This window comes from Toxorhynchites rutilus, chromosome 3, assembly GCF_029784135.1.
Source record: "Toxorhynchites rutilus septentrionalis strain SRP chromosome 3, ASM2978413v1, whole genome shotgun sequence".
Taxonomy (NCBI): Eukaryota; Metazoa; Arthropoda; class Insecta; order Diptera; family Culicidae; genus Toxorhynchites; species Toxorhynchites rutilus.
In genome coordinates, this window is record NC_073746.1 from 228321199 (window position 1) to 228333940 (window position 12742).

General features: G+C 39.2%; 1 protein-coding gene across 4 annotated transcripts in view; it reads left to right on the plus strand.

The window, feature by feature from the left end:
• The window catches only part of LOC129780310 (interferon regulatory factor 2-binding protein 1), a 70203-nt gene extending 58481 nt beyond the window's left edge, over positions 1–11722 (plus strand). For 3 of the 4 annotated variants that reach the window (XM_055788416.1, XM_055788417.1, XM_055788419.1), the window contains 3 exons: positions 4242–4454; positions 4713–5230; positions 10241–11722. In XM_055788416.1, the coding sequence (XP_055644391.1) occupies positions 4242–4454; positions 4713–5230; positions 10241–10381 (872 nt within the window). In that variant the 3' untranslated portion in view covers positions 10382–11722. The remainder of the gene's footprint in view (positions 1–4241; positions 4455–4712; positions 5231–10240) is intronic. The other variant, XM_055788418.1, reaches the window with a different exon arrangement.
• The last annotated feature ends 1020 nt before the right edge of the window (positions 11723–12742 follow it).

A 12742-nucleotide genomic window follows, 5' to 3' on the forward strand; every position in this document is an offset into this window, starting at 1 on the left:
TTAATCTTTCAATTGAAAACCACGAATACAATAAAATAATCGATTTCAAAAAAATAAAAATAATAATGCAGACGATGAAGAAAATTATTTTGTGTCACACAATGCTCTTAAAAATTCAGGAAAAATTACGCCACATGTAGAAAAAAGACACATACGAACGCATTTAAATAAAAATTTGAGCAGGAGTGGGTCTCAAAGTTATATTTTTTTTTTCAAAATTTCGAAATGCCAGAAAATCTATAACATTTTTTTGTACTGTGTATTTTTTTTCATTTTATTTTTAGTATTAGATATTTGAAAAAAAAAACAGTTTGAAGATATTTATAAATCTAGAAAAGCCGTAAGAGTACATTTGAATATGAATTAGAGTAGTACTGAATCTCTAAATCCAAAAAAAAAATTTTCAAAATTTTAATATTTTTTTAGTACAAAAATTTTTGATGAAATTTTTTTTGATAATTTTTCTTGATACACCATGGTAGGATGTACATTCAGTATTTTTTTCAAATTTTTATCTCAGATCTATTGAGGATGGCGTGAAATAAACGAAAAAGTACGTTTTTCACTATAGATCCTACGTCAAACCACATAGGGGTTCAAATAAACCACCAAAATTTCTTATTTAACATCCTTTACAATATTTGCCATACAGCTAGTGATTTGGTTTGGGGGCACTTTTTACTCCCTTACCTAACCACTCTTTGGAAACATAAAAAAAAAATTTTTTGATACCGCGCAACACTGAAAAAAATCTGAAAAAAATCACACATATCTAGAAAAGCCGTAGAAACACATTAAAATATGAATTAGAGTAGTACTGAATCTCTAAATCCCAAAAAAAAAATTTTCAAGATTTCATTATTTTTTTTAGTACTAAAATTTTTGATGAAATTTTTTTTTGATAATTTTTTTTGATACATCGTAGTAAGATGCACATTCAGTATTTTTTTCAAATTTTTATCTCGGATCTTTTGAGGATGGCGTGAAATTAACGAAAAGTACGTTTTTCACTATAGATCCTACGTCAAACCAGATAGGGGTTCAAATAAACCGCCAAAATTTCTTATTTAATATCCTTTACAATATTTGCCATACGGCTAGTGATTTGGTTTGGGGGCACTTTTTACTTCCTTACCCGGCCAGGCCCTTTCTTGAAATTTCAAATGGTTCCCATGACCAGATGGGTCAATTCCAACATTCCACCATCTCAGAATATTCTCGGAGGATGGTATGCTTCTAATTCAAATGATAAAATTGACATTCTATCGCCTCCGAAAAATATTAGCCTTAGGACTTGTCCATTATCGTAAATTTCTTGAAATTTCAAATGGTTCCCATGACCAGATGGGTCAATTCCAACATTCCACCATCTCAGAATATTCTCGGAGGATGGTATGCTTCTAATTCAAATGATAAAATTGACATTCTATCGCCTCCAAAAAATATTAGCCTTAGGACTTGTCCATTATCGTAAATTTCTTGAAATTTCAAATGGTTCCCATGACCAGATAGGTCAATTCCAACACTCCACCATCTCAGAATATTCTCGTAGGATGGTGTGCTTCTAATTTAAATGATAAAACTGTCTTATCATCGGCTACAAAAAATGTCAGTTGTAATTAAAAGTTATTGGTATCTTTTTATTGGTATCTTCACCCACATCTGAATAAATGTTATCGAAAGTCCGGTGGGTTGGCCCGGAGGGTTGACGCTTCAATTATCAAATTCAGTAACAATTAACTATGGCAAAGGTTTTTGGTTACTTTTTACTCGTTTCATTTATTTGATTCGATTCTCCTGCGAGCTTGCGTGTAATCATATTATCGATATGAACGCGAATATAATTTGGTTATTCATTTTCGATAGTTCCATTGTATCGCTACCGTACAGGCAAAAAGCATTTGGGACGACTCATCTTTGTGTTATTAATAGTTCGGTGTTTCCTGGCATCGATAGAATAATATACACAAAAAAAAATTAGCAGAAATTGATCCTCTGGTTATGGGGACCTAATTGAATTAAATAAATTCGGTTACATTTTAAACAAGAAATATTTCCATCAATGAGAAATATCATAGATAACATATCCAGCATCAAAGAATTGATGACGTATATGTTGAAATCCATCATTCGAAGAAACTCGTTTCGAACTAACATGTTGAAGTTTCTCATGTTTAGGAACAGTTGCGGTAGTCTTTTATTTTGTTATTATTTTATCTCTCACCATTAAACCTAACCAAAAGATCCAAACTTGTATGACACAATCGACTTCGAATACTACTGATAAAATTCTTTGAAATTTGAAACTTGGGCCTGATTAACGTAATCATCATGCAATCCTCAACCTCACTGTATTTTTGAAATGTTTTCCGAAATAGTAAACATGGGAATGGAGGGAGCTGTGTACATCAACAAAGCTGTGTAAATCTGTCGATAGCAGATATAACGAGAACAGTTCAATCTTCCGGTCTCTCTTCGTCCACACACGCTGTACCGCTTTCAACAAAGGGTGACCTCGACCTGGACGGCCAAAGAAGCATGGGTTGACTTATCATAACATTTATGATTCAGTTATGTGTTTGAATCGGAGGCGATCTTGAGTTACGGACGGTGGTAACATGCGTACTTCTCACGCTAAAGGTCAGTTCAATTTCCACTTCCGACATTATTCCGAAATGGAAGTAAAGTGACGAACCAGGAAGAAAAAAAATGTGTTTGAATCTCTTGCGGCGTGTTTAGAGTATGTTTGAAGCTGTTTTTAAATAAATTGGGACTGACATTATTGTTTATTTGGACGCTAATAATGCGCGTGCCTCTAAAATACGAAAGATTCAGCTGAACGACCATTGCCTCGCTGAATAAAGAGGAGTATTTGAAATGGGTCGATGGTTGTTTGATTAGCATCATAACCTGAACTTCTCGTCTACAATAAACAAGATTTACTATTTTCTCAAAGAGAATTGAATATATTTTATACAATGCATACCTACCAATTTTAGGGAAAGAACTGATTTCGCCCTCAAAGAGTTCGTCACTAATACAATCTGCCTGGAACCCATTCATAGTAAAATATGAATTAAACCAATGTTTTGAATGGCATTCAGAGTTCGGTTCCCGAAAGCTCAAAGCAATACGTTACATTAATTAGCATCAATTTTTGCTTCTCCCGGATGGAAAATCCAATAAAATCCAGCATAAGCAAGTTCTTGGTGGGGCATTCCACCGAGACCGTTGTGTGTGTGTGATCAACACCATTAGTTTTGGATTGCGATTCGCTCATGTTTGCTAGCGGCTGCTAAATGGAGCACAAAATTAGCAATCTAACAAAAGTGTTTGGCTTTTTTTTCTCTGTGCCAACGTATGCCAAACGTAATTTTTCATCATCCACTCTTTGAGTGGGAAACAATTCACGAATTTTTGGTTGCCACTTTCTACCCTTGTTTTTGTTTCCACCGAACGCTACAAATAAGCTTAATTCATTAAATCACGAAATCGAAATGCAATATAAACAAACCGACAAAAAATTGTTATTCTTGAATAATCAACCTTGCACAAGCTTCCCGAAATTGCGCAATTTCGTTATCGCACAGACGGTTACGTTCCGGAACATGAGCTTTGCACGCCTGCATGCTCGTTGGTCGTTTGACTTATTCCCAGCTGTAGAGTGATTCGATTGACCGAGTGGTTGTTTTGAAGGATGAAATTATTTACATTCGCTGATAGCGCGATAATGGCTCTCATTATATTTGGAGCGTTCTGTTTACTATCGACAGTGACGCTTATCAGAAAAAAAACAGCAAAACGACTAAAAAATGCGTTGCGTTCGGAATAGAATACGGTCACATTACAGCTGGTTCGGTTATCAATAGCTGGCGCTGTTTTCAACTGCTTTGGGACGCAGCTCTTATCAGCACTGAAAAGGTAGACCACGGCTGATAAGAGCTCGCCCGCGCTTTATATTACCATAATTGTTTGCGATTGCTGCCAGCGAGTCTCTGTTTGAAAAAATGGTTGTTGCTTCTTATCAGCCCACGAGAAAAACTGGCTGCGATGTGTCTTGCCTAGGAAATATTTTGTCCTGGTGTTTTGTGATAACCCTATCTTCTGATAGCAGCAGCGTGAGCAAATCGTTGCTGATTAGCAATCCAAGAGAATAATATAAAAACTACGAACACCACTGCAGCTTCAAAAATGACAATCACAACTCTTTTTTCTTTCTCTCTTGTCGTGTCTAATTACAGTATACCCGACCGTAATACCGATTCCGCCTGTTTCAATGGGCGATTCAACGCCACCGACACCGTCGGTAGCACCACTGCAAAGCCCAATGGCAAATCTAATGTCGATTACGGAGACTCTCCCGCCGGGCAGTCCACGCAACGGTCCTAGCCCACCGGGACCGCCACCTCCCCGCACAGCTTCTAGAGGTTCTCAGCATTCGCCTAACAGTTCCGGTAGGTGTTTTCATCCAAATTGTCATCAGTCAACCAACCAATAGTAAGCAACGTGAACATTGCTGCCCATAGCGCGAAATTTGATTTTCTTTCTTTGCAATACGTTACAATTTACAGCTGTCACGCATCAAAACGAATCTCCCACACGCTTCCTTTCTGTTGTTCTTCTGCACATTTTTTGTTCTGTTTCTAATTGCTTCCATTCCTGTATTTGTGTTGTGTCTTTTTTTCCATAAACTAATATTTTCTTGTTTTCAGGATCGTCCAGCGGCCGAAGATCCTCCGGCTCCCGGCACGTATCCAGTACGACGGTAACATCCACCGAAGCGCAACAATCCAACCAGTCGGGCGTTCCAGGAGGCGCTTCCACTCCCAACGGTAGTGGCTCGAATGGCAATGGCAGTACTACACCGGTCTCCCTAGGTCCTTTGGGCGCTCCCTCAATTGCCCAGCAGCAGCAGCAGCAGCCACCACAATCACAAACCGGACCACAACAACCTCAATCGGACGGCGTTGGAGGACTAGCCCCGGGAGCAGGAGGACCCACCGGACCCCCGGGAGCGGCTGGCCCGGCTGGACCGGGTGGACCTCCTGGAATTAACGGACCCACACCTAGCAGTGGCCCTGGTGGACCTGCGCCCGCGCCGGCGCCCAATCCTACGCTCAAGTGTACCCTTTGCCAGGAACGGTTGGAGGATACCCACTTCGTGCAGTGTCCCTCGGTTGGCCATCATAAGTTCTGTTTCCCCTGCAGCCGCGAGAGCATCAAGCGACAGGTGGGTTGAGTTGTTATCTTACTAGAAAACTTGTCTCGCGATGAGTTCTTATTGTTACGGATAGATGCGCCACTGTCGACAAATCCGTCTGTTTCATTGTTATTGAACTGAATGATTCAGTCATTGATTTAAAGTTGACTTTGTAGAAGCAAGTGAAGATGGTTGATACATAATTATTTCTCGTTCTCGTGAGAACAATACACGAGGTATACGTCCTTATTGCCAGTAAGTTGCTCTTCCTCTTGAGATTTACTACCTTCACACACGATTTTATATTTGTTCTACGACCACCAAATCTTTGTAAATATCTTTTGCTTCTATCAAACAATGCGGTCTCTTTGATACGGTGACATATTCTCTATATTAAACATTCCGTATTCTCCGCTATCGATCAATATCCAGTGGCACCATTTGTATGCAATCTATATCGAATTATCATCGATAGTTCGTTTTTCACTAGAGGTTCCGATCAGATCGATAGTAGAATAGAAACGGGAAATATTGCTTTGGCGAGCGAGCGAGAACATTCTACCCAAGCTTCCAAATTTCAACTAAATGGATTTCCAATTCAACTCATGTTTTTAATAGATTTTAACACAAAGGTCATTCATCCTTAAAATGGATTTTTCGACCGGGCCCCCGCTTATATACAGATTTGTGTGTCCTTGAAACTATTTTTAAACTATTGAAACAAGTTTATCGTGTCAATAAGTAGTAAAGGGTGTGTCACATCAAATTGCATCACGGAAAAAACGCTGTAGAAATTTAATTTTTAGGAATTATATCTTCAGCTTTCGCTTATAATCAGATAAGAGTGTATAGATCACGTTGGCCATGCTTCACTGTCAATTTTTCGTAAATTTGGAAAAATGTCGTCGAACGAAAAAGAGCGTCGTGAATTAATCCTGTACACTCATTTCGAGAATCCGGAGTTGTCACATCGGGACATCGGTAAGATGCTGGGAATCGTCCAATCCACGGTCAGCAGAGTACTAAAACGATACTTCGAGAACCTAACCATCGACTGGAAGGTGAAGAACGGCAAAAATGGATGCTCCGTCAGTGAAAAAGATCACAAGCGCGTAGTTAAGCAGTTTAGACGTGATCCGAGAAGTTCGATCCGGGATGTCGCCAATAAGCTGAATTTGTCAAGTTCATTCGTCCAGCGGACCAAGCAGCGGGAGGGCCTGCGTACATACAAGGTTCAGAAGGCTCCTAACCGCCGCGACGAAAGGTAAAACATGGTGGGGAAGACGCGAGCCCGGAAGCTGTACACCGAAATGCTGACGAAGCTGCATTGCCTGGTACTGGACGACGAAACCTACGTCAAAGCGGACTTTCGTCAGCTGCCGGGCCTGTTGTTCTTCTCCGCAGAGGACAAATTCAGCGTTCCGGAGAAGATTCGCAAGCAGAAACTATCCAAGTTTGCCAAAAAGTACATGGTGTGGCAAGCGATCTGCTCTTGCGGAAAGCGGAGCGCCCCCTTCGTGATGACCGGCACGGTAAACGGGCAGGTTTACCTTAAGGAGTGCCTACAGAAGCGCTCACTACCACTATTGAAGCAGCACGACGGCCCGACCATCTTCTGGCCGGATCTCGCTTCGTGCCACTATTCAAAGGACGTGTTGGAGTGGTACGAAGCCAACGGGGTCACCTTCGTGCCAAAGGAAATGAACCCGCCCAACGCGCCGGAGCTTCGCCCAATAGAGAAATATTGGGCGATTATGAAGCAGGCCCTCCGGAAGAACCCAAAAGTTGTCAAATCGGAGGCGGATTTCAAGAGAAAATGGATTTCTGTTAAAAAAAAAATTACAACCTGACGTTGTACAGAACCTTATGGACGGGGTAAAGAAGAAGGTGCGAGCATACGGGCTTGGGCTCGAAGTATGAATAAAAAGAAAATGCCAAAAGTCGTTTAATAGTTTTTATTTTACTGTCTAAAATTTTCAAAAGGATCGGTCTACTGGGCGAATTTCTACAGCGTTTTTTCCGTGATGCAATTTGATGTGACACACCCTTTAAGCATATAACTCTTAGACATTTCCTCTTTTGAATAAAGTGACTACCATACCACTTCGTTGAGCAGGAAGAGAATTATTACGCTCAAAGTAGGAATTGATCCCTCCTCGGGAGTACCCAGCGCAAATAATACCTTCTCTACAATTAAAATCATCGATCGATTGCAGCATTCATTTACATCGGGTACGAGTACATATGATATTATAACTGCTTTATTTTGTGAAATATTCTCTACTCTACTCCATATGGTATATTTCGTATTATCCGCTATCAAATCCATAGCCAACGGCACCAATCTATGTCGAATTATCATCGATATTTCGTTTTTTGATAAAGCCCCCGTTCAGTCCAGTGGAAGAAAAAAAAAGTAGTATAGGTCATTGTAGTAGTATAGGTAAAACCACGGGTTTTCATGGGTTAATACTGTTTGTGAGAGAAGAGCAAAGCACACCGTTTGTTTTGGATGCGTAAATAGATCAATTCACTCATCAGACTGTGTGGCGCTTCACTGACACGAGTCTTAGAATACATTTGAGAAAAATAACAATTCAATACTGAAGTAAAATGTATGAACGATGTGTTCCGATGAACAATTGCAAATATAAATATATATAGAAGGTGTATTTGCATATGAAGTCAAATTAGTAAAATGAAAGAAGTTAAAAATATTAATTGTATTGCTATGAACACAATTTTATTTTATTGATTTTTATGGCATGAAACGCTATGACTCAGGAATAACATTTTATTGAGTGGTTTTTATAGTTGTTTCGATTATTTTGTCTGGCATCAGTGTCGAAAAAGTAACGATGTTTTCACCAATACAAACAAAACCATTGCGGAAAATTGAAAAATAAAAATTTAACTTTCAGAGCACTATCTCGAGTTTTCCGACGTTTGTCATTATACATTGCGACGGCAGATTAGAATTTAATATCTTGTGAGAAATCGATTAGAGTTTCGTTGATATTATTTGATGGGAAGTGTGCGAAAACGATCATTTTCTACAAACTGTTTCGCAAAATTATAATTTTTTTTTGCATATCGAGCGAGGTGTGAGGGAGGAAGATGAAAGAAGTGAGCACCATTGTGGCAGCCATTTGTGACTTCCCTTCACCTTCACCTTAAGGGAGAAATCTACTTTGGAAAGTTGAAAAATCTTTTTTTTTTGCATTTTTCTACAAACCATGTTGTCTTCAGCTGATGGTACGTATTATCATTCTAATTCCATTTATGTTCTCTTCGGCTAGCTTTTGCGCGCAAAGAAGCTCTCGTTTTACCAGCATCCCAAGATCAGAAAAGTCGCAAAGCACGCTTTCTCTTAACTCACGCTTATCGATAATCTACAAATGCTACAGTAATAGCTCCCGCAGAATGCAGACTTTTGTCGGCTGATAGATTGGTCGGACGACTTAATCAGTATGCAGCGATATGCATATGCGCACACTACACCGATTCAGTATCGGCCGATAAAAAAGTTTGATAGGCTTCCCGATTGCATTCAAACTATTCTGTCGGCCAACTATCGGCCGTCCGTTTAATCAGTTTCAATTTTGGCGTCCGACATACGTGCCGTGCGAATCACTGAGAATGGGAAGGACCCAATGCTCTCTGAATCTCTTTTTGATTTTCCTTCACCGTTCTCTTCTCTGTTGTAAAACACGAATTAAATACAGTCTTTCGAGAATATTCGGCCGACAGTTGGCTAGTGTGCGCACTTTTGACCAACCCGACTGTTTGGTCGGCTCGGTGTGCGCACTAGCAACCCAACCCGACCAAACTATTGTTTGTAAAAAGTCTGCAGTGTGCGGGGGCTCTAAGTGTATTCGATAGTTTCGACCACATATTTGTCGATCCATTCTACATTGTAACTCTCAAACAAGCTACATCACGCATATGGTTGCAATAGTAATATTGTCATCACGCTGTTCATGTTATGAAAAGGTTTCGTAGTGTGACGTAATTTTGGATCGTTCAACACCCAAGTTATCGCTCAAGTCATTAATCAATGGCCAATTTCGGAGCCCATTCACTTAGCTGGTCCGCATATTCATCATCCCATTGGCATTATTATTTAGTATTTGATGTCGTCTAAGCAACAGTGATACATTCCGCCTCTACAGAACAGTTTGTTCCACAATCTTTCGTCAAAAAACTGTCATTGTGTTTTTTTATACTATCCAAAGAGTCGCTGTTTAAGCACCTAAAACGGAAGCCGGATAGAAACCAGCAATTAAGAAAACAATGTCGAGAATTTTTAACATTACGATACTAACAGTCCGTGGTGATTTCTTCATCCTGGTGGAATGAATGATCCTCTTCTAACAATGGAAAAAAATCGATCGCGCTCAATTTATGCGAGCTTCTTACAGAATATAGATCTTAATGAAGAAGATCAATGATATGAGAGAAGTATGGATGTCCGACCGGCATTCTCAAAGCCTTTTTTCTCAGTACCAGCAACTGCTAAATTGGTCGAATCAACTAGAAACGAGAAGCGCACAGATCATACGTAATACATTTAAAAAAATCATTTTATTAGAGGCGAATGAATTGGAATGTTTAAAGCCTCTTTAAAACAAAGAAGGTGAAGATCAGTTTATGTGTTCACGTGTAAATTTTCTGTACTCCCTCCTTCCTCACCGTGGACAAGCGTGGACAGTTTCGTAACCCCAATCCCCTTAAAGTTGTCCACGTGGTATGTGGGCAGCGCCTTAACTAATCACTAAGTGCAAATCACATATTTGTTGTTATTTATTTCCATCTCAAAGCTTTGACATTTATCCTTATTTTCAACTCTGACCAGATGATATTCCTAGTTTTGTTTAGAATTGAATTGATAGCATATCTGAAGAAATTATCAGTCTTTCCTTTCTTTTGACTGATCGCAATCATATCCTGAAACTCGTAAACGCCACCAACAATTAGTATCTTCTGTCACTGACAAAACTAATCTAATCAATTATTTTACAATTCTTCTCTCCCCCACAGGGCTCCGGTGCCGAGGTATACTGTCCGAGCGGCGAGAAATGTCCGTTGGCCAATTCGACGATACCGTGGGCATTCATGCAGGGCGAGATCGCCACCATCCTCGGCGAGGAGTTGAAGGTGAAAAAAGAACGCGAAACGTAGAGCCGTGATAACGATGGCAGTGAGCGGATGTCGTACTCCTACCGTTACTTGTACCACAACAACACCAGCAGCAACAGCGGCAGCGGTAGCAGCAATAGCTATCCTGTGCTGGATGCAACGATGCCACACAGTCCTGGTTGTCATCATTGTCCGCATCCAAATTTGGGTTTGGGTGTAGCATCTTCGGTAACAGCTGCATCTCCATATTCGCCACTTCCAGCTGGTTGGGAGTTTAGCAATGTCGAACCTGGCTACGAATTTGAGTGAGTCTTGTTCTTTGCAGCGCAGTGCGAGTTCGGCGAGTTGAACTTTTGTTATCAGATTAGGAATGTCAGAAACAGAGAGAAAGCGAGAATCTCGACAGTGGCGGGTTCTATAGTAATTTTTTGACGGAAAATTTAAAAAAGCGTGAAGAGGGGAGAAAGTTTTTATATAAAACGTTTTTGGGATACACAATAACTAGAACAGTTGCTGTACATAATCAAAAATAGGCTAAGTTGGATCAGAAACACGGGCTCCGGAAGTGGAGGTAAACAAGAATTGGTCTAAGGAGCGATATTGTGTGCGCCCAATCTCTCCATAAGGGGCCCAGCAAGAGAGAATTACTTCATTTGCAATCATTTTTGGCAAATCTCAGACGGGATTTAAAACCACATTGTTCGTTTGTATGTTCTTATTTGAGAGACGTGAGATACCCGAAACGCATAACTAATTAGTCGTAGCAGAAATCAGAATCCTTAGTGATAATAAGTGAACAGACACAAATGTGAATAACCGGAATGGGAAGAAAAGTACACACAGACACACACATACACATTTGTGTGTGGTTGGGGATAAACCCTTCTATTGATATGTTTGTTTTATAAAGATTTTTTAATTTAGTTAAGAATTGAATATTTTAATGTAAAGAGATACACATGCGTAAATAAGAATACAGATAACCCTGAAATAGCCAGAAATGAAGCCGTTGCTATGCATTAGCCAGTTTAGATGTTATGTATTAAAATATAATTCGCATTATGCGTTAAACTGGAATTAATTTTTGTATGAAAAAAGTAAGAACAGAACGCGAAAAGTGAGTAGAAGATCCCATAACTCTATTTTAAGAGTTAACCTATTTAATTTTTATTACTCTTAACCTATTTTTTACATTGAGCATCTTATATTTATGATTATGCTAGCTTTAAACAAACCTACCTGTACATAGTGGAGATGATTTAGCGTAAAAAGATGTTTTTTTTTGTTTTTTTTTAATTTAATAATTTTAAACGGACGAGAAAAAAAAATGTTACAGAGAGAAACAGTTCACAAATACAGTTGAAAAAATATTGGTCATACAAACATGTTTCGTTTTGTTTACTTGTGTTCACTTTATGCCATGGTTTTATTTTGTTGTTTCCTGAAGACCACAGAAGGGGCGCATCTTTTGGTTTTGCTGGTGGTGTTATTATTTGTGTTCCAATGGCAAGAATACTGGTCTTGTTTGAAGTCTAATGCCGATTATTGGGACAGTGCTTACTATTGTGCAAATTTGTATTGGCTATTGACGTAACGTAATACGAACAATCTCGGAGAAACGTGAGATCACACGAAAACCTCCAAAAAACATTTTATAATAGACGTAATTTCGTTGACGGATACCACATCCTCAATTTGGTTCCCCTTTAGTTCCGAGAACGTAATCAATTTTTTCTAGTAAACATTTCGTTTGTCGAATTTCAAAATTTTAGAATGTAGAATTTTTCCGACCTGCATCTTATGGTGAAGCCTCAGCAAAAGGGCCGTTGCAATATTAGAACATCTCTGAATTGACTTACTGTGAGGAATATCTTTCGAGAAGTACGGAAAATTCGTGGAGTCCTCGCCAACAAATACGAAATTTGTACTTTCGAAGATATAATTCTTATGGAACTAAAGATTAAAATATTCGTAGAGATGAGTACGGAAATCAGGGATAGGAGTTTCTACTCATCCTGAGAACTCAGAAAACATCCATTTTCGTGGCTCCGAAAGGAATGGGAAACGTACGGTCATCTTTTCGCGACGGTATAGGCAATCTTAAAGAATCAAAATATTATCGTAAGAACCAATTGTTTCGAATTAACCTATGTATATTGTTCGATGGATCATAATACTACATGAGAAGTATAATTGTCGCGGATACAACCTTCGCATGCCACTTTTGTATACACAATGTTGTGTAGTTTGGCATAACGTGTAGTGCCCATGCGATGGAGCGTGTTAGCTACATTCTTTAATGCTATTGCAACATATGAAGTCGTTTGTTTGGTATGTCTTTATTTCTACAAAGTGTTTTTTCCCGTTTTCAAATAAGTTAGGGCAGAGTTTTAAATAGAATCA